The sequence below is a fragment of the Salvelinus sp. IW2-2015 genome, linkage group LG14 (genome assembly GCF_002910315.2).
Source record: "Salvelinus sp. IW2-2015 linkage group LG14, ASM291031v2, whole genome shotgun sequence".
In the NCBI taxonomy this organism is placed as follows: Eukaryota; Metazoa; Chordata; class Actinopteri; order Salmoniformes; family Salmonidae; genus Salvelinus; species Salvelinus sp. IW2-2015.
In genome coordinates, this window is record NC_036854.1 from 38,999,381 (window position 1) to 39,022,156 (window position 22,776).

At 42.1% G+C, this 22,776-nt stretch overlaps 1 protein-coding gene across 1 annotated transcript in view; it reads right to left on the reverse strand.

The window, feature by feature from the left end:
* Positions 1–22,776, reverse strand: part of pde1ca (phosphodiesterase 1C, calmodulin-dependent a) — a 118,854-nt gene that overhangs the window by 18,123 nt on the left and 77,955 nt on the right. The window contains 11 exon segments of the mRNA XM_024000569.2: positions 3,319–3,403; positions 3,406–3,437; positions 3,750–3,835; positions 5,304–5,424; positions 8,500–8,601; positions 11,345–11,473; positions 11,939–12,002; positions 12,005–12,034; positions 20,197–20,203; positions 20,463–20,600; positions 21,083–21,199. Of these exon segments, the coding sequence (XP_023856337.2) occupies positions 3,319–3,403; positions 3,406–3,437; positions 3,750–3,835; positions 5,304–5,424; positions 8,500–8,601; positions 11,345–11,473; positions 11,939–12,002; positions 12,005–12,034; positions 20,197–20,203; positions 20,463–20,600; positions 21,083–21,199 (911 nt within the window).

Below are 22,776 nucleotides of genomic sequence, written 5' to 3' on the forward strand. Positions count from 1 at the left end.
AATTTTGCTATGACTGTCTGCGAGTTGTCTCAGTGGGGAGGGTAAAACTTAAAACTAGCTTTAATTGGCAGAGCGCTTTGGAACACTCTTTCTTATTTGGGGCGGCAGGTAGCCTAGTGGTTAGAGCATTGGGCCCATAACCAAAAGGTTGCTGGATCGAATCCCTGAGCTGACAAGATCATTCTGCCCTTGAACAATGCAGTTAACTCACTGTTCCCCAGTAGACAATCATTGTAAATAAGAATTTGTTCTTAACTGGCATACCTAGTTAAATAAAGGCTAAAATGATTGCTCTATTAACAAATGAACAGCTTGGTAATGTCACCAGGCAGGCCAAAACTCTATCCCACAAAAACAGGCTGTTGTTTCAAACAGTTCTTACACTAAAAGAGCGTTATTATCATTTTCACAATTTAACAGTATTATTCCAACCACATAGTGTGGAAATATACACTCACTGGCCAGTTTATTAGGTACACAACCCGTTCACAAAAATGGATCGCATCCAGTTACTGTTCGATTGAACATTAGAACGGGCAAACGAGTGACCTAAGCAACTTTGAGCGTGGTAAGATCATCGGTGCCAGGCGCGCCAGATCCAGTATCTCAGAAACGGACGCCCTCCTGGGCATTTCAGATAGGTGTAACTAGATATGTGTACCTATTAAACTGGCCGGCGAGTGTCTATAAAACAGAGCAAAATGATGTTTTTGACTGCACTGGGCCTTTAAGAGCTGATCTAGACTCAGTATGAAGCCTATCAGTGTGTGAATAAATGGCACAATGTAGTGTTTGCATGATAAAAAGTACAGCAACATGGTCCATAATGGATGACCATTAAAGAGCAGAATAAAGAGAATAAAGAGAATGGAGAGATTACTAAGTGCTACAATCAGCATGTCCTCTTCAACCACCAGACACTGGCTGTCACCTAGTCACCATGGACGTATTATCCCAGACCATTTACTCTATTCTAACTGATAACACTGTCTCTCTTAATGTGTCTGTTGACTCTTAGTGTGTCTCACTCAGACTGACTAAAACAGAGATGAAAAGGAGTAATGCATTCCAGGAAACTACAGCTGATGTGTACAGCCATAAGACTACTAGTACTTTGAGTGACGAGAAGTATTTTATTTTATTATTTCCGCCACTTACCCACACACACACACACACACACACACACACACACACACACACACACACACACACACACACACACACACACACACACACACACACACACACACACACACACACACACACACACACACACACACACACACACACACACAGCCATACGTGACAGAGACCAGTCAGTGGAGACACAGCCATAGAGCCTCGGGCAGGAAATTAGATTATAATTACTCATACCAGCTGACATGTTGTTCAGCTTCATTTAGTTATCATTAGACAGACGACTGGAGGACCCCCGGCTTGTTATTTTTAGAGCATCACTGCGTTCACATCCCAAATAGCACCTTATTCCCTACATAGTGCACTACTTTTTACCAGGGCCCATAGGGCTCAGATCGAAAGTAGTGCACTACACAGTATGTAGGGAATAGAGTGGAATTTGGGATGCAATCTGTATCTGAAGAACAGCCCAGTCTCTGATGTGTCAATATATGTTTTTCCATGTTTATTTCATCTCCCTAGGAGTCATATAAAGGATGAGATTTTAAATTATGTTATAGATTCGCCAAGACATATGATGAGCATGTCATCTTCACATCTGTCTGCTTGGTTGCACTCTAAATAACATCAGTATGATTCACCTGCAGTATATCATCATCACTCACTTGACCAATACACGTGATGTACAGGGTAAACATGAAGGGTTTGATTCCAAAATATGATAAACACACATTTTTCACGTTTGCATTTTTTTTAAATCTGAAATAAATGTATATGGGTCCCTTTCAATGTGTATGAGTTATGGCTGTTATCATGCTTTTAAAACATTTACTTTAGATATGCTTTAGAATGTGTTTCTTTGCAAAACGTGATATCCAACACAGTTTCTGACCAAAATGTGCTACATTCAGTACCATCTGTTTAGAGTTTCATGAGAGTTGGGACATTGAGGTTTCTGCATTATTATGCATTTACACGACACTACAACCACAGATAGAACAATGAGACAGATATTTCACTAGATGTATAAATGTGAAGCATCTGATTGGTGTTTCCACTCACTTCCAAATATGGTGGTGAGAGGAAACCCAGTGGCCGGTATTGGCAGTGCGAGAAGATGGAGCAAGATGGATTTTGGCCAACATTCTGCTAATTTTCTCATCAATGAAACATTTGATCTCAATACAGTTTTTCTGTTTCCAAAACTAAAATCTGCTACGAACAGTGGACTAAGTTTCGTGGACACGTGCACTTCACAGAGTAAACGTTCCCTAATGGAAATATGCAAATACATGCTAGAACGGCCAATAGGCTCTCGCTAGCTTGTGCTTGGCTCTGCCCAGCTCCTTGTTATGCCCACTATGATTAATTTGCTCCCATTGGAAACGACAGGCTGGGGTCTATCTTGAGTTGGTTATGAAAATCTTTGCTACAACATTACAGTATATGGCAGCCATGTTAGCTCCCGTTAACAGAACGAGCATTTTGATGTATTTAGCCTACATGACAGTTACAAATTCTAGTTGCTTAAATGTCCAAAAGGAAAACACACATTGTTCACCCTCTGGATACAATATATTGGCTATGTGATAGGCACAATACAGTTGAAACAAATAGATTTTTAAAATATTTACTTATGTGATAATTGATCATTTAACTGTTTAAAACCCAATCTGGATACCTTTTCTATTGGAGCTCTGCTGTATAGCATTTATTTACCTCTGGATACATAGCGTTTATTTACCTCTGGATACATAGCGTTTATTTACCTCTGGATAAATGGTGTTTATTTACCTCTGGATACATAGCGTTTATTTACTTCTGACATACATAGCGTTTTTTACCTCTGGATACATAGCGTTTATTTACCTCTGGATAAATGTTTATTTACCTCGGATACATAGCGTTATTTACCTCGGGATACATAGCGTTTATTTACTTCACATACATACGTTTTTTACCTCTGGATACATAGCGTTTCGCCACAAAACAATATATTGCAATATATTTTGAAACATGGTAAGATGAACAAATAATAGCTCTATCTGTTTCACAAAGATGTGTGCTCACGTTCATTTACAAACATTTCAAGAAATTGATATATCACATTTTGAATGTGTGTGTACAGTATGTGTGATCCGTGTGTGTGTGTGTAATAAGGTCAGTGTGTTACAGTGTCACCTGGAGCGTCTGAACCCAGCCAGGCCGGAACGAGACGCCTCGTCGATCAGTGGCGTCACAATCTTCTCTGTCATGTCTGAGAGACTGTGAATGTGGGCTCCACGATGAAATCAAAAATCCTGAGGAATGAGAACATATAGAACCACTGAGATTATACCACCTATCTATCTATCTATCTATCTATCTATCTATCTATCTATCTATCTATCTATCTATCTATATATCTATCTATCTATCTATCTATCTATCTATCTATCTATCTATCTATCTATCTATCTATCTATCTATTTATCTATCTATCTATCTAGAACTGTGTATACAACAATGTTACACTGACTCACCATATCTATCTATCTATCTATCTATCTATCTATCTATCTATTTATCTATCTATCTATCTAGAACTGTGTATACAACAATGTTACACTGACTCACCAATTTGAGACTGGGCCACCATGGTTGACTTTCGGTCACACAGAGGAGAGAAGGGCAGGCCCAGCTCTGCTTCTTTATCCCCCTGAGAACACAACATGACCACAGTGAACACTGCTTCTGAGTCTTTATGTGTGGAGGAATGCAGTCCCTCACAGCGTACGTGTACTTCATACCAAAGATATTGGCTTTCCAAAATGCTTTCCAAAATTCTAGATTTCCGGAGTCAGAAGACAATAAGCAGTGAATCCGGAATTCTCTTACCATTACTTCTGGAAAACTTGGGAATTTTGGGGAACTTTGCAACCCTAAGTAGGGGTATTTATTACTGGCCCCAGCAGAGAGAAAAAAACTACAACTGTCATTTGAATGTTAAACAGCCTCTATCCTAGGTGACTACACCCCAGTTTGTTCTCTCCACTCTACTTCTATCTCCCAGTACTGTTCACTTCCCCTAAAAATCAACCTTGTCAGTTGGGCTGAAGGGAACAACATCAAAGGAGCCAATTTAAGAAAAGGAAATCTATGTATGGTAAAAAAATATTGGTATGTCCTGGTCATTCATTATACTTGACATTTCTATTAATATGATTAGTGGAGCAGCACCTGGGAATGAACTGATTACATTTCACCATGGCTTCGTTCCAAATAGCACRCTCCTGTTCCCTATGTAGTGCACTACTTTTGACCAGAGGCCTATGGGACGCATCATTTTTTCAAATTCTAGAAAGAGACCACACTCTACCGGCTAATTTCATTTTCACAGAACAGAGTGTGGTGTTAATTAGCATGTAATGGTAATGGGGAGGATATCCCTACTTTAAAATCACACCTAATAGAAAATCGGGATCGGATTCTCTGTTGGTTGACTCCGGGTAAATTTCTTCATGCTCTTGTTAATATCCAATGCAATTTTATAATGTATTCCATTTTTTAAATATGTTTAGAATTTTCAAGAACAGCTATATTACTCATTGTCACTTTATATTCATAARGATGACAGATGTAATTTATGCAATTCATAAAGAGTAATATCCTCCTTTTGTTTAAAGAAATTGGATGTCCTTGTGAAATACCTTGTGAAATTACTGTCCAATATCTCTTATAAATAATGACTCGACAATGTGACATTCAGAAGTGCAGATTTTTCAGGTTTCACTATTTGGACATCTGCTTCTTGTCTTGCGAGAGGAGTGGTAGTCTAGTATCAGATTAATGGGATTAGTGTTGAGCAAGGAAGGAATGAAAACCAGACTGATTAGGATTAAAATAGTGGGATCATCACACTGTTTTATTTGGGAAGGTAGTAGGATTAGGAAGATGCCAGCACTACGTATCGGACTAGATACACTGGACCTTGTCCCACACCTATCTGACCAGGGTCCACATTCATGAAGTCTGTCAGAGTAGGAGTGCTGATCTTGGATCAGGTCCCCCTGATCTATATCAGCATTCTTAATGGTGCGCAAGTGGTGGTTAGGGTTTAGGGTGAAGTTTTAGGTGTTAAGGGTCAGGGGTTAGAGATCTGGGGTAAGGGGTTAGTATAGACTGACCTGTCTGAAAAACTCTTCCAGGAGTGATGTGGTCCACCTGTGGTGCAGATCCCAGTTCTTGGCCGGGTGGCTGATGTCAGCTGTGTGCAGAATCAGTGATAAGGCCTTGGGCTTGAGAATCCTACAGAGAAAAACAGTGTAGAGCAAATTAAATCAAATGCGCCACATGCGCCAAATACAACAGGCATAGGTAGACCTTACCGTGAAATGCTTACTTACAAGCCCTTAACCAACAATGCAGTTCAAGAAAGGGTTTAAGAAAATATTTACCAAATAAACTAAAGTAAAAAACAATAAAAGTAACACAATAAAATAACAATAATGAGGCCATAGACAGGGGGTACCGGTACCGAGTCAATGTGCAGGGATACAGGTTAGACAAGGTCATTTGTACATGTAGGTAGGGGTAAAGTGACTATGCATAGATAATAAACAGCGAGTAGCAGCAGTGTAAAAACAAATGCGAGGGTCAATGTAAATAATCCGGGTGGCCATTTGATTAATTGTTCAGCAGTGTTATGGCTTGGGGGTAGAAGCTGTTAAAGAGCCTTTTGGTCCTAGACTTGGCGCTCCGGTACTGCTTGCCGTGCGGTAGCAGAGAGAACAGTCTATGACTTGGGTGACTGGAGTCTTTGGCCATTTTTTGGACTTTCCTCTAGTATATATAGGTCCTGGATGGCAGAAAGCTTGGCCCCCGTGATGCAGTGGGCCGCAGTCATAGGTGAACAGGGAGTACAGGAAGGGACTAAGCACGCACCCCTGAGGCGCCCCAGTGTTGAGGATCAGCGTGGCAGACGTGTTGTTGCCTACCCTTACCACCTGGGGGCGGCCCATTAGGAAGTCCAGGATCCAGTTGCAGAGGGAGGTGTTTAGTCCCAGGGTCTTTAGCTTAGTGATAAGCTTTGTGGGCGCTATGGTGTTGAACGCTGAGCTGTAGTCAATGATTAGCATTCTCACATAGGTGTTCCTTTTGTCCAGGTTGGAAAGGGCAGTGTGGAGTGCAATTGAGATTACATCATCTGTGGATCTGTTGGCATGGTATGCAAATTGGAGTGGGTCTAGGGTATTCGGGATGATGCTGTTGATGTGAGCCATAACCAGCCTTTCAAAGCGCATGGCTACCAACGTGAGTGCTACGGGACGGTAATAATTTAGGCAGGTTACCTTCACTTCCTTGGGCCCAGGGACTGTYGTGGTCTGCTTGAAACATGTAGGTATTACAAACTTGGTCAGGGAGAGGTTGAAAATGTCAATGAATACACTTGCCAGTTGGTCCACGTATGCTTTGAGTACACGTCCTGGTAATCTGTCTGGCCCCGCGGCTTTGTGAATGTTGATCTGTTTAAAGGTCTGGCTCACATTGGCTGCTGAGAGCGTTATCACACAGTCGTCTGGAACAGCTGATGCTCTCATGCATGCTTCAGGGTTGCCTGCCTCGAAGCGAGCACACAGGGCATTTAGCTCGTCTGGTAGGCTTGCGTTACTGGGCAGCTCGCAGCTGGGTTTCCCTCTGTAGTCCGTAATAGTTTTCAAGCCCTGCCACATCTGACGAGCATCAGAGCCGGTGTAGTAGGATTCAATCTTAATCCTGTATTGACGCTTTGCCTGCTTGATGGTTCGTCTGAGGGCGTAGCGTGATTTCTTGCAAGCGTCCGGATTAATGTTCCGATAGCTTGATGCGGATGTTGCCTGTAATCCATGGCTTCTGGTTGGGATATGTACGTACGGTCACTGTGGGGATGACGTCATCGATGTACTTATTGATGAAGCCGATGACTGAGTTGGTATACTCCTCAATGCCATTGGATGAATCCTGGAACATATTCCAGTCTGTGCTAGCAAAACTGTCCTGTAGRGTAGCATCTGCGTCATCTAACCACTTCCGTATTGAGCGAGTCACTGGTACTTCCTGCTTTAGTTTTTGCTTGTAAGCAGGAATCAGATCAGATTTGCCAAATGGAGGGCGAGGGAGAGCTTTGTATGCGTCTCTGTGTGTGTAGTAAAGGTGGTCTAGAGGTTTTTTTCCTCTGGTTGCACATGTGACCAAATTAGGTAAAATTGATTTAAGTTGTCCTGCATTAAAGTCTCCGGCCACTAGGAGCGCCGCTTCTGGATGAGCATTTTATTGTTTGCTTATAGCCTCATACCGATCCTTGAGTGTGGTCTTAGTGCCAGCACCGGTTTGTGGTGGAAAATAGATGGCTACGAATAATACAGATGAGAACTCTCTTGGTAGATAGTGTTGTCTACAACTTATCATCAGGTACTCTACCTCAGGCGAGCAATACATTGAGACCTATTTAATATTAGACATCGCTCACCAGCTGTTATTGYCAAATAGACACACACCCCCGCTCCTCATCTTACCAGACGTAGCTTCTCTGTCCTGTCATGCCGGTGCATGGAAAATCCCGCCAGGTCTATATTATCCACGTCGTCGTTCAGCCACGACTCGATGAAACATAAGATATTACAGTTTTTATTTTCCCGTTGGTAGAGTAGTCTTGATCGTATATCATCCATTTTGTTTTCCAATGATTGCACATTGGCCAATAGAACGGATGGTAGTGGAGGTTTACTCACTCTTGTATGAATTGTCAGAAGGCAGCCCGACCTTTACCCCCTTTTTCCCCATCTTTTCTTCACGCAAATGACTGGGATTTGGGCCCGTTCGCGTCGGACTCGTTAAAGAAAAGCTCTTCGTCCAGTTCAAGGTGAGTAATCGTTGTTCTGATGTCCAGAAGTTATTTTCGTCATAAGAGATGGTAGCAGCAACATTATGTACAGAATAAGTTACAAACAACGCAAAAAAACTAACAAAATAGCACAATTGGTTAGGAGCCCGTAAAACGTCAGCCATCCCTTCCGGCGTCATTCTTTCAACCAAGCAGAGAAGCAGAGAAGATTGCAAGAAACAAGAGTCCAGAGAGACTATAACAGAAGTCAACAGAAGTCTAAGAAAACAACAAACATGTCTCAGCAATATTGGTCTTTTGGATATTTGATCAGAGAGACAGCAGCTTGGGGTTATTGTATTTTTGGTATCAATTAGTGCATTTATGGTAGGGCAGGCTATGGTTTAGGACAAATGTGTGGGGAGTAATCTGAACTGGCACTATAGTCTACTATAGTGAATAGAGTGCTATTTTAGATATATTGGTCTAGATAATTATAGAGCTAAATAAGAGTCACTCACGCCTCTGGCTGCTGGAGGAAGTTCTTCATGGCCTTGATCTGTTGGAAGTGACAGGACATGTCCGTGGCCAGGACCATTTCTACCACCAGCGCCCGTAGCTCTCTACGAGAGGGGGAGACATACAAACATTTTAGAGAGAGGATCAGACAGACAGACAGATGGAAAGACATGGTTAGAGGTAGATAAAAGAGAGGATCAGACAGGCAGGTTAGAGGTAGATAAGAGGGAGGATCAGACAGACAGGTTAGAGGTAGGTTAGAGAGAGGAGTGGACAGACAGGTTAGAGGTAGGTTAGAGAGAGGAGTGGACAGACAGACAGGTTAGAGGTAGGTTAGAGAGAGGAGCAGACAGACAGGTTAGAGGTAGATAAAAGAGAGGATCAGACAGGCAGGTTAGAGGTAGGTTAAGAGAGAGGATCAGACAGACAGGTTAGAGGTAGGTTAGAGAGAGGAGTGGACAGACAGGTTAGAGGTAGGTTAGAGAGAGGAGCAGACAGACAGGTTAGAGGTAGTAAAAGAGAGGGATCAGACAGGCAGGTTAGAGGTAGGTTAGAGAGAGATCAGACAGACAGGTAGAGGTAGGTTAGAGAGGATCAGACAGACAGGTTAGAGGTAGGTTAGAGAGAGGATCAGACAGACGGTTAGAGGTAGGTTAGAGAGAGGATCAGACAGACAGGTAAGGGAGGTTAGAGAGAGCAGACAGACAGGTTAGAGGTAGGTTGAGAGAGGAGTGGACAGACAGGTTAGAGGTAGGTTAGAGAGAGGATCAGACAGACAGGTTAGAGGTAGGTTAGAGAGAGGATCAGACAGACAGGTTAGAGGTAGGTTAGCGAGAGGATCAGACAGACAGGTTAGAGGTAGGTTAGAGAGAGGAGCAGACAGACAGGTTAGAGGTAGGTTAGAGAGAGGAGCAGACAGACAGGTAAGAGGTAGGTTAGAGAGAGGAGCAGACAGACAGGTTAGAGGTAGGTTAGAGAGAGGAGCAGACAGACAGGTAAGAGGTAGGTTAGAGAGAGGAGTGGACAGACAGGTAAGAGGTAGGTTAGAGAGGAGCAGACAGACAGGTTAGAGGTAGGTTAGAGAGAGGAGTGGACAGACAGGTTAGAGGTAGGTTAGAGAGAGAAGCAGGCATGTCTGTGGCCAACACCATCTCAATCACCCAGGCACGTACACAGATAATGCACTACCTGTGCAGAGCACCTGCCCCTTTGCACTTCCAGTCTCCAAAGTGCTCTTTGTATGTTGGTATAATTTCCCAAAAATTTTGTCGTTGTTTTTCTGATCTGAACCCGCTGCCTGCAAGTCTTCTTAAATTGGCCCCCTGTGGTCACCGCTCGAGTTCAGTGTATAACTAGCTACACTCTTAGACCTTAAAAGGGTTCTTTGGCTGTCCTCATAGAGAACCTTTTGAAGAACTATTTTTGGTTCGAGATAACCCTTTTGGGTTCCATGTAGAACCCTCTGTGTACCCTTCCATGTAACACCCTCTGTGCTGTCCAAAATGGGTTCTCCTATGGGGACAATCAAGAACATTTTTGGAACCCTTTTTTCTAAGAGTGTACCTAGCTAGTTTGAATATCAATACCACTGCCACAGCAGCATAATTGAGCGGTTTAACAGCGTGAGTGACCTGCTAACAATCCAGTCTGGTTGGCTGATAGGCTTACGTGCAGCAGAGACACAGAAAGAGAGAAGAGGCTGCATCACCGACCCTCAGACTCAACTCCATCCCTTCAGCCGGGATAGATGTGTCAGGGAGGGAAGGAGCAACACAGGTAGTCTGTAGCTAGCTAGCCCCCATATAATGATAGCATACTAAAATAACCACACAAGCCACTGGCCAGTCAGCCATTATCATGAATATTAAATAGTGTACGTTCATCGTCATCATAATGTTTTATGACAATAAATTATTTGCAAACAAAATACATATTTTAATGATGTTAAGCAAAGCATGTAGCTAATAGATCTGTGTTACATGACTATATAGTTATGAAATATGCAATTCTTTTAAATGACATAATTATGAAATTATACTATGAGTTATAAGATTAGGGATATTAGATTATGAAGTTATTATTTAAGAGCATTGGTGATAAATCACAATCTGTAAAAAGAAGGCTAATCTAGTAATTAGCTAGCCATTTGTTAACTGTAGCATATGGTAGCCTAATTAGTCTGCTTGCTAAGAACATTATCAGTGATCACCATGCTCTCTTTACTGGGTAATTGGTAGGCTATAGTAAAGCAATATAGGGTATAGTAATTGTGGCTACAGTATTTCTCACAATATTCTATTCCTTTGCTCTCATTCCTGTCATATTAGAAGATAGTGTAGAGCAGAATATGTATTCCTGAAGTGATCTTAACCTCCCTGCTCCTCAAAAACTTCTTCCACTGGATCAAATCTTCAGACTGTATAGGATATACACGATAGAGGCGAAAATGGTGTTGGGTTGGAAATAGTAATGGTAGGCTACAGTATTATTATAATCTTCTATTTTGACTGGAATTCTGTTGGTTATTGTTAATAAGGGCAGCCTTTATTGCAGTCAAAAATAGTTTTACAAAATACTTAACTCATCAGATTGGCTGCTTTACCCTCTTCTCAATGACACACAAAGCATGTTAACCAAATCCTAGCAAATTATACAACAATAGCATCTATTTTGCCAATTGCTTTTATGTAATGAAATAATCAAACTAATAATTTCTCAACAGTCTCTGACCGCGGTTTTGGGAGTTGTTTAGGAGATGTGCCCTTTTTTTTGTTGAGCATGCCACCCAAAAGGTCTGTGCACGGCCTTGCTACCACCAGGGCCCATGACTCTCTGAGTCTCGCCTACCTCCAGTCGTCTTTGGACAGGTTGAGGAGGATGTTCATCTCGTCATCGTCCTGTAGGAGGCGGTAGGCAGCACTCACATGGTGGTTCTCCAGAACTGCACGGTCATTATACAAGATGGCCGTGCCTGACCTGAGACAACACAGTTAGGAGAGGGTAAACCATAGAAATAGTTTGATTGAAGGGAAAGTCCGTTCTAGTAATTATATTCAATGTGGTAAATATAAAGCCCCTGCTCTAATCCAATACATGGTTTATTATCATCACATTTGAGTTGATCTATACGGTACTTCATGCAGTTTACATACACTGTAGCTTATAATGACCTGTTTTGCATAAAAACTCATACCTAAAGAAATGTCAGAGAGTTTTGCGATTAATTAGAACTTGTTGTGCTTTGAGGATTAGGATCAACAATGGTCGCGGTCACAAGGCAGAGGAGGATTAGAATAGAACTGCCATTCACGGTTTTTTAATCATCCCCTCTCTAATGCATAACAATGAGTTCCCATCCCTGTTTCGCTGCCCCAGCCTGCTTTCTCTCCCCTTACTGAGTGCTATTTTTCTGCCTGTGTTACGGCTGTCATAGTATATTACCTGGTCTGGATATGAAAGTTGTTAGTGGTCCCTGTGTGTTCGTAATCATGGACCGCAGCAGCAAGATCATGGCAAAGATCTCCAGTTCAGTCAGCCGTTCTAGATGAGAGAGAGAGAGAGAGAGAGAGAAGAGAGACAGAGAGACGAGAGAGAGAGAAGGATACAATTTGTAGAACGAGGAAAGCAAGAGGTGATAAAGGCAATTTGGAGAGAACAAACAACTGGGAAAAACATTTCAGAAGCTGATGCTGCTGCTGATGCTGATGCATTGTAACGTTAATCATAAGTGACATGTTCACTTCGCCTGCTTGCCACACACCTTAGAAAAACAAATCTATGTAAGCTTCACAATCTTCCCCCAGTCATACATAAAACCAGACAAAACAGTTTTTACTCTTTGAAAGGATACTTCAGATTTTGGCAATTAGCACAATGACTGGAAGTCTGTGGGTGTTTACTAGCATGCTAGCAGTTACTCATAGACTCCAGTCATTGCGCTAACGTTACTTAACATTGGCTTGCGAAACTACCTCTAACTTCCTTCATACTGGACACAGAGGTATAACAATGGTATCCACTGGTTCATCTGACTCTGGGGATGTAGATAAAGGGCATCATTGCCAAAATCCCAAAGTATCCCTTTAATTGAATATTGAATATGTTTGCATAGAGAGACATCAGAGGAGGCTGGTGGAAGGAGCTATAGGAGGACAGGCTCATTGTAATGTCTGGAATGGAATAAATGGAACGGTATCAAACACATCAAACATATAGAAACCACGTTTGACTCCGTTCCAATAACTCCATTCCTGCCATTGCAATGAGCCTGTCCTCCTATAGCTCCCCCACAGCCTCCTCTGAGAGACATTAGTTGATATCTAATGTTATAAATTAAATGAGTACTTATTAAAGTTCCCTTCTCACAAAGCAACATTTTCTGCTAGGCTGTCCTGGTTCTGTAATACAAGAAGAATATTAGATTTGGTTCTCTCCCTGACTGTTTCCATTACTCCAAAATGTCTGTTGTACAGAAGTAACAGTAGCAGTAATGTTGTTATATTTCTGTGATGAAATAGATTTTTTTTTAAAGGTTAGGGATGGGCTGGAGAATTGTAGTCACTCTCAGATTCATAAGGAAGATCTCAATTGCAAACTCCTTGCTTCCTCTCTCCTCGTCTCCTTCTCAAAACCCATTAGATGAGAAAGCCAGAGGTCCCTCCCCTTTGACCTTCTCTCCTTGGGTTTTCAGAAGAAGAGGAGGAGAGAGGATGCAAGGAGTATGTATTTAGATTTTCCCATAGATAGAGCTATGGATGCAAGGACTGACCATCCAAAATATCCAAATAATAGTTTTAAAACTAGAATCGCTAAAGCAGTCTTTGACTGCTCATAATTAATGTATTTATCAAGCCCCCCTCCATCCTTAACTTTTCCAGAATAAGTCTATATAACACTGCCTTATTAGAATCGTAATATTATAACAGAACTGAAGTTAAAACCAGTTTTAGGAAGGCATGTCGTTATGTGAATGGTTTTCCACTTTGTCCCTTCTACAGACAGTAGGGCCTGCTCCGCTCATTCTCCCAAAAGTGTCCGGTTCATAATCACCCTGTAATTGCCTAGAAACTGAACCTAGACTATACCCAAACTAATTTCACACATAAAACAACAGCTTAATAAATTAGGTAAAGTATGATGGGGGAGAAAGGGGGGAATGGGTGAGTTGTTGAGCGAGGAGAAGCGGAGAATCCATAATTATGTAATCACCAATTATGAATGAAGAAAAGGTGGCCATTCTATTGTATTGGTATATTCAAATGATAATCTCAAAATGGTATGTACCCTATATCAGTCCACAAATCCAAAGCAGTCTTATCAGTCTACTTCAACCTACTTGTAGTACACAGTGAGAGCGTACATAATTTACAATGGTAAGAAGAGCAAGATGAATGGATGCCCATGCTGTGTTAGCGCTGCTACAATAGCTGAAAAACAACTCAGATGGTGGGGAAGAAATTCATCATAACATGTGATTACTCTTCTGATTCTGAGCCTCAGCCTAAACCTACACCCCGGAGGCCTAAAAAAGCCAGAACTGTACGTTGCGCCACCACCAATGAACAGTAGACAGGAAGGAAGGGAAGGCACCGTTTGGAAAGATCAAAATGGGACAGCAGGTGAGCGAGTGTTGGAGAATGTGGTGATGAGGCTTGTGGAACCTTACGTTGGCAAGGTTAGAATGTCACCTTGGACAATTTCTTCACTTCACTGTCATGTAGCAAATAAAACAAGCCTAGTCGCCACCATGAACAAAGCGAGACGGGAGCTCCCTCTTCAAAATAAGGCACCTGCACAGCCGTTGTACCCCTAAAAGGCGGTGAAGAATGACAAGCAACACTCACACTATACCAATGCAAAGCAAGAAAGAATGTTTCTGTCATGATCACATGCATCCGACAATTGCCATCGACAGGGACACAATAAAGGAAAAACTGATCATATTTTGCAATACAACCAAAGGTATGGCAATATTACATAATATGCATCACCATAGGTGTCTCTAGGTATGTTTCTTTATTTCTATGTTTTGGCCGGGTATGGTTCTCAATCAGGGACAGCTGTCTATCGTTGTCTCTGATTGGGAACCATACTTAGGTATCCCTTTTTCCCTCCTTTGGGTGTGGGTAGTTGACTTTGTTTGTTCTCAATCAGGAACAGCTGTCTATCGTTGTCTCTGATTGGGAATCATACTTAGGTAGCCCTTTTTCCCTCCTTTGGGTGTGGGTAGTTGACTTTGTTAGGGGCATTATAGCCCAAGTTAAGCTTCACGGCCGTTTCTATGTTTATTGTTTTGTTGGCGACATCATTATAATAAAAGTATGTCCGCTCACCACGCTGCACCTTGGTCTTCCTTGAACGACAGTCGTGACAATAGGCCAATATACTGTAGATAACCTTATGCAATGCATTATGCTCTTCTTTATAACACATGTTGTTTTTCCTATGGGAAAATAATCATAATGTTTTCTCCTCTATTTTGGTTCCTAAGTAGGTGTGGATGTTTTGGATCAGATGGCACGCTGGCCTGTTGCGGCGTTCTACAACATGCTTGATTTAGCTGTTATCAACATGTGTATTGTTTAAGCTGTTTAAGCAGTTCATGAACAGCACCATGCCCATGGAAGACTTGAACATGAGTCTAGCATACGGGCTACATGAGAGATATATGAGCGCCAAGGCAGCAACAAAGATTCCACGCGAGCCTTTGCGTGAGGCAAGATGCAGAAAGAACAGAAACCAAGAAACCCGTGTCACCTGCTAGCGATGTGTTTGTTTGAAGTGTGTCAAGACAGTGAAAGTGGCAAAGATTTGTGTCTACTGTTAGGACAAGAGATAACCGCTAAATGAAATCCAACTAATGCCATTGCGTGTAAACACAGACCATTTAAGCACAAGCTGTCATATCGAAACTTATGTTCATTATAATATCATTTGGGCTGATTTGAACTATTTATCAAGCACACTTGACCCTTATGATGATGTTTAGGCTACTGTTTTCATCATTTGACCACGCATTTTGCTGACCTAGCATGGGTCTTTGTGGTTGTTACCATGTTCAAACACATATGGTTTCTGTTTCATAGTTGTAACAAAGGCACTCCACAAATACTACTTATTGAACAGTTTAATTTTTGTGTTTTTTTATTTTACATACAGCCTACAGTAACATAGACTAATGAAAATGCTATTTTGTTATTTGAAATGGGGGGGAAATGCATTCTAATGTTACCTAACACCTTCATGAACACAACCAAATTATTATTTAAAGGATAGCATCTATGAAATGTATTAATTACACTGTTAGAATGTTGCAGTCAGAATGACCCTCTGAGCATCAGCGGTTCTAGTGTTAACCATGCTTTGAGGTTATATAGAGTTTGTTTACATTTACTTTGCTAACAAACATTGGAGTAAAACAAACTTCGATTTTGGATTTTGACAGGGTACATTTTTAAGTTATAATCTTCAATAATCAATAAGTATGTATTAAAAGTAAAAAATGATGTAGCTACCGCTGATTGCCCCTTAATCCTTTTTGTAAACTACAATTACTCTTCTCTTTTTACACTGTCCTTCATAGCTTTATTAACTCACACTTGCTTTTACATGATTTCATGTCTTAATATGCAGGCTCTAAGCAGTAAAAGTTGATTTTACGGCATTTGTTGGCAATTTGAAATGAGTTTATGACAGAGACAGCGGCTTTATGGTTATTATGAATGTGCTGCATCCACATTTTGATAACAGTGATGATTCCAGCAACTCATAAACCCTGTTGACAGTTTTACAGGCTTTCCTGTGGATTTAAAGGTGTCAGAGAGAGAGCTCCAAAAACCAAGCTGTCATTTCGGGCACCCAGCCAGGCTATGGTTTCTTCCCAAATGACACCCTACTCCCTTTGTAGTGCACTACTTTTTACAAGGGCATATAGGGCTCTGGTTAAAAGTATTGCTCTACAGTATGTAAGGAATAGGGCACCATTTGGGACAAAATCTATGCCACCCCTGAGTGGGGACATACTAAAAAACAAATATGCTTTTGCCAGCACATTGATTGGACCAATGAGGATCCAATGGGGCAATGTGTAAGCGGCACATTTGGAATCAAACCAATGGGAATCCAACCGCTACAAGGGTGACTATGACATCTTTCATGGATCATAACCCTTGCCCCTCACATCATCATTCACACATCCACACATCATCAGCCATGAATCATCCGAAAGACCATTAAACAGTTACATATCACTGGGTGGTTAATGACCGGGTAGCAGGGAGGTGACAGAAATGAATACCCAACAGTCAGGAGAGATTAACTCAGGACCAGGATCAATGAAGTCTCAGTGGGGAGCATATCATGAGGTCAGAGAGAGAGCGATGCGGGGAGAGAGAAAGCAACAACTTCCTGGACAAAACATTTCACTGTAATAGTAAAGGTGTAAACTTCGCAGTATATTTGCCCCTCAGCTTCACCATCATATTTAAAAAGCAGACAGCCTAGGAAAATGAACAACAATAACAAATGGTTTGATGAAGAATGCAAAAAACTATGAAAGAAATTGAGAAACCMATCCAACKAAAAACATAGAGTCCCAGAAAACCTGAGCCTTTGCCTTCACTATGGTGAATCACTAAAACAATACAGAAATACACTACAGAAAAAGAAGTAACAGCACGTCAGATATCAGCTCAATGTAATTGAAGAATCCATAGCATGTAACCACTTCTGGGAAATTTGGAAAACACTAAACAAACAACAACACAAAGAGTTATTATCCAAAACGGAGATACATGTATATGGATAAACCAATTCTCCAATCTTTTTGGCCCTATAACAAAGAACAAACAGCAAAAACATATACATGATAAAATACAAATCTTAGAATCAACTATTAAAGACTACCATATCCCACTGGATTCTACAATTACATTAAATGAACTACAGGACAAAATACAAACCCTCCAACCCAAAAAGGCCTGGGGTGTTGATGGTATCCTAAATTAAATGATAAAATATGCAGACACGAATTCCAATTGGCTATACTTAAACTTTTTAACATCATCCTCAGCTCTGGCATCTTCCCCAATATTTGGAACCAAGGACAGATCACCCCAATCCACAAAATTGGAGACACATTTGACCCCAATAACTACCGTGGCATATGTGTCAACAGCAAACTTAGTAAAATCCTCTGCATTACTATTAACAGCAGACTCTTACATTTCCTCAGTGAAAACAATGTACTGGGCAAATGTCAAATTGGATTTTTACCAAATTACTGTACGACAGACCACGTTTTCACCCTGCACACCCTAATTAACAAACAAACAAACAAACAAGCAAAGTCTTCTCATGCTTTGTTGATTTCAAATGTTTTTTTAAACTCAATTTGGCATGAGGTTCTGCTATAAAAATGGATGAAAAGCAGTGATGGGAAAAAACATATGACATTATAAAAAATATATGTACACAAACAACAAGTGTGCGGTTCAAATTGGCAAACAACAAACACATTTCTTTCCACAGGGACATGGGGTGAGACAGGGAGGCAGCTTGAGCCTAAACATCAGCGCCACAGGTAACTTCCACAAAGCTGTGAACAATCTGGGAGACAATGCAAGATGGGCCATCAAAAGGAACATAACATTTGACACACTTATTAGGATCTGGCTAAAAATACTTGAATCAGTTATAGCACCAATTGCCCTTTATTGTTGTGAGATCTGGAGTCTGCTCACCAACCAAGAATTCACCAAATAAGACAAACACTAAATTGAGACTGCAAAAATATACTCAGTGTACTACGTAAAACACAAAATAATGCATGCAGAGCAGAATTAGGCCGATACCCGCTAATTATCAAAATCCAGAAAAAAGCTGTTAAATTCTACAACCACCTAAAAAGAAGCAATTCGCACACCTTCCATAACAAAGCCATCACCTACAGAGAAATAAACCTGGAGAAGAGTCCCCTAAGCAAGCTGGTCCTGGGGCTCTGTTCGCAAACACAAAAACAGAGCCCCAGGACAGCAACACAATTAGACCCAACTAAATCATGAGAAAAGATAATTATTTGACAAATTGGAAATAATTAACAAAAAAACTGCTATTTGGCGCTAAACAGAGAGTACACAGTGGCAGAATACCTGACCACTGTGACTGACCCAAAATTAAGGAAAGCTTTGACTATGTACAGATTCAGTAAGCATAGCCTTGCTATTGAGAGAGGCTGCCATAGGCAGACCTGGCTCTCAAGAGAAGACASGCTATGTGCACACTGCCCACAAATGTAAGGGGAAATGGAGATGCACTTCCTAACCTCCTGGCAAATGTATGACCATATTAGAGCTTCATATTTCCCTCAGATTACACAGGCCCACAAAGAATTCAAAAACAATAAAAATGTTCATAAACTCTCATATCTTTTGGGAGAAATACCACAGTTTGCCATCACAGCAGCAAGATTTTTGACTTGTTGCCACAAGAAAAAGGGAAACCAGTGAAGAACAACCACCATTGTAAATACAACTGATATTTATGTTTATTTATTTTCCCTTTTGTATTTTAACTATTACTTACTTACTTAATAGTTTACTTAATTCTCCATACTGGCCAATAATTATAGTGCCAATTCTGATCCAGCCATAAATGCATACATTGTGCCTCTGGCCTGAGAGGATGGAAGTTCAATATTTAGCTATATGTGTTAGGCTAATAACTAGTTGGCTAATTGTTACCCATGAAAGGAAGCTAGGCTAGAGAGTAAGCATTTTAGCCAAGTCGCCAACGATCTGGCCTTAAGGGCCATGTACTTATAATCTCCACCCGGCACAGCCAGAAGAGGACTGGCCACCCCTCAGAGCCTGGTTCCTCTCTAGGTTTCTTCCTAGGTTCCTGCCTTTCTAAGGAGTTGTTCCCAGCCACCGTGCTTCTACATCTGCATTGCTTGCTGTTTGGGGTTTTAGGCTGTGTTTCTGTATAAGCACTTTGTGACATCTGCTGATGTAAAAATGACCTTATAAATACATTTGATTTGATTCAGGACAACACAAACTAAAAGCGTGCACTGTATGACATAGACCATTTCAGCAACATGAAAGAGAGGAGGATGGCATTGGCGCTTCTCTACAAGTAGGGTGAGTCAACCTGTTTTTTTTCATTCTATGTGATGAAACAAAGGTGTGGTTGAATTTATTGTGTTGTCTTATTGTCTCGGCCTTAGGCCTATATATCACAGTTGCAAGGGACATGAACTAAAACAGGTTATAGAGAAAACAATGCAATTATCACAACACATACTGAAGGTTATAATATGACTTTTCTTTCCTGGCTTGGCTTCCCCAGTGATTTTACCCTACCCACACACCGCTACTGTCATGGCTGCAGGCAGGGAGTAGCTGCTGACTGACTGACTCTACGACATGGCCTGCAGGCAGGAGGGTGGCTGCTGACTGACTGACTCAACGATATGGCCTCAGGCAGGAGGGTGGCAGCTGACTGACTGACTCAACGATATGGCCTGCAGGCAGAGGGTGGCAGCTGACTGACTGACTCTACGACATGGCCTGCAGCAGGAGGGTGGCAGCTGACTGACTGACTACGACATGGCCTGCAGGCAGGAGGGTGGCTGCTGTGACTGACTCAACGATATGGCCTGCAGGCAGGAGGGTGGCAGCTGACTGACTGACTCAACCGATATAGAGCCTGGCAGGCAGGAGGGTGGCAGCTGACTGACTGACTCTACGACATGGCCTGCAGGCAGGAGGGTAGCTGCTGACTGACTGCCTCCATGGCGTCATAAATGCAGCTGATAGAGTGTGGGTCAGACTTAATCAAACAAGAATACTGCAGGTACCCTCCTGTGGACACACACACACCTTAGGAGGAACACGCACACACACATGCACGCACACGCACGTAAAGCAAGCAGACACACACATGAAAATAAAATGTCTCTTACCACCATGCCTGTCTTCAACAATAGATAGTGTACTGTCTGAGTGACATCTGCAGCATGCATCAGGTTATGGTAGGGATTCTTATGTTTGCTGTAGCCCACCTCCAAGGCTTCCACAAAGGACACCAGGGCAGAGATAGGGATCTGAACAACAAACGAAAACAACAGAGCTCAGCCAGTGACCTGAGGGAAATCTCTCATTCTGGCTCTTACACAGATTGGCTTTTCTCATTTAAAAAGTTCCTTCCTCTCATCGCCTCCTGTCCTTCATTTTAGCTATCTGAAATAGTTGACCGGCCTAATGATGAGCTTCAACCATATTGTTTTCGCCAAGTATTTTCCAATCAGTGAAGATGAAGGGGAGGAGGAGAGAACATTTTTATTTAAGCAATTGATTCCCTTCTCCCTGAGCAAAAATGGTTAAATGGGTATTTGTTGCTATGCATTTATCAACACAGACTTTGATATCCTCGTGATGCAGGTCCAGATAAGTCGTACAACCTCTGAGACCTTCTGATTCAATGGAATTAAAATCGACTGAAAAGAACGTCACTCATCAATGCCCACAGGGGGGTAGATAAGGGAGTGGGAGAGAATGAGATGCGGTCCTGTTCTGATCAGCTTACCTTGAAGCGATTGATGAGGTCATATCTTGTGAGCAGCTCGTAGAATATGAATTTCAACGCGTGGTCCCCACTCGCGTCATTCAGGGCAAACACGTCAAATGACCACATGTCCACGTGCTGTGAGAGGAAGTCATTGTCAGAACAAGTATTGAAAGACAATATGAAATCTGAATGTGTAAAGGAAATAATTGAGGAGGAGCAGGGAGGGGTATCTGATAAAATGAAAATGGTATGCATCTCATGCATTTTATTTTCCTTTATATTGCTATATTCAAGTATTATTTCACAATAAATTCACCTTATTGAAAGCCTGCATGACCATTTGAAAAGCATAGAGCCTAAATCAAAATACATTAAGGGTCAGAAGGCAGTAGGCATGTTTTTACATCAGACGTTATTTCTAGTTTGTTTGATGATACAGTATGTTACATGAATTTAAAGCCAGGGGCTGTTAGGAGTCATAACATGAACCTCAGTAATAACGAACAAGAACAGAATCCCCATGTACAGCTAAAGGTGAGTTATTAATCGGGGACTAATTCTCTCTCTACCTTACTCCCCCCTTCTCTCTCCATCACTCCCCATTCTCTCTCTACGCTTACTCCCCCTTTCTCTCTCCATCACTCCCCATTCCTCTCTACTTACTCCCCTTTTCCTCTCCATCACTCCCCATTCTCTCTTACCTTACTCCCCCCTTTCTCCTCCATCACTCCCTATTCTTTACTTCCCCATTCTCTCTCTCCATCCTCCCCATTCTCTCTCTCGTTCTAATCCCCCATTGCCTCTCACTCCCTCTCTTTCCATCACTCCCCATTCTCTCTCTCTCTTCCCCATTCTCTCTCCCTCCTCACTCCCCATCTCTCTCTCATTCTCTATACAACTTCCTCCCTCAATCCCTCCCTCTCTCTTCTTTTTCCAACAAAGTTCTGTGGAGTTCTTCTGACATGCTGTTTGCAGGGGCCATTTGAATTACAACACATTAAAGATTTAAATCTTTAAATTGGAAGTTTTCGCCTGCCTCTCATCTCTGTCTCCCGCCACTGCTTACACAGCCTGCAGGCATACTGAAAGAGAGAGATGGAGATGGAGAGAGAAAGAGGGATGGGCTGGAGTGAGCGAAAAAGACAGAGGGAGAAAGAGAGAGAGAGAGCGGAGAGGAGAGCGAGAGGGAGAGAGAGAGAGAGAGAGAGAGAGAGAGAGAGAGAGAGGAGAGAGAGAGAGAGAGGAGAGAGAGAGTGAGAGAGAGCGAGAGCGAAGAAGGGCGAGCGGGAGGAGAGGAGAGGGAGAGAGGAGAGAGAGAGAGAGAGAGAGAGACGAGAGAGAGAAGAGAGAGAGAGAGAGAGAGAGAGAGAGAGAGCGAGAGCGAGAGGGGAGAGAGAGATAGGGAGAGGAGAGAGAGAGAGAGAGAAGAGAGAGAGGGAGAAGGAGAGAGAGAGAGAGAGAGAGAGAAGAGAGAGAGAGAGAGGAGAGGGAGAGGGAGAGCGGAGAGAGAGGAGAGAGAGAGAGAGGGATGTGGGAGGAGGAGAGAGAGAGACAGAGGGAAGAGAGGAGATGAGAAGAGAGAGAGAGAGAGCAGAGAGAGAGGAGAGGGGAAGAGAGAGAGGAGAGGATGGGAGAGGAGAGAGAGATGAGAGAGAGAGTAGAGAAGAGAGGAGAGAGAGAGACGAGAGGAGAGATGAGGGGAGAGGAAGAGG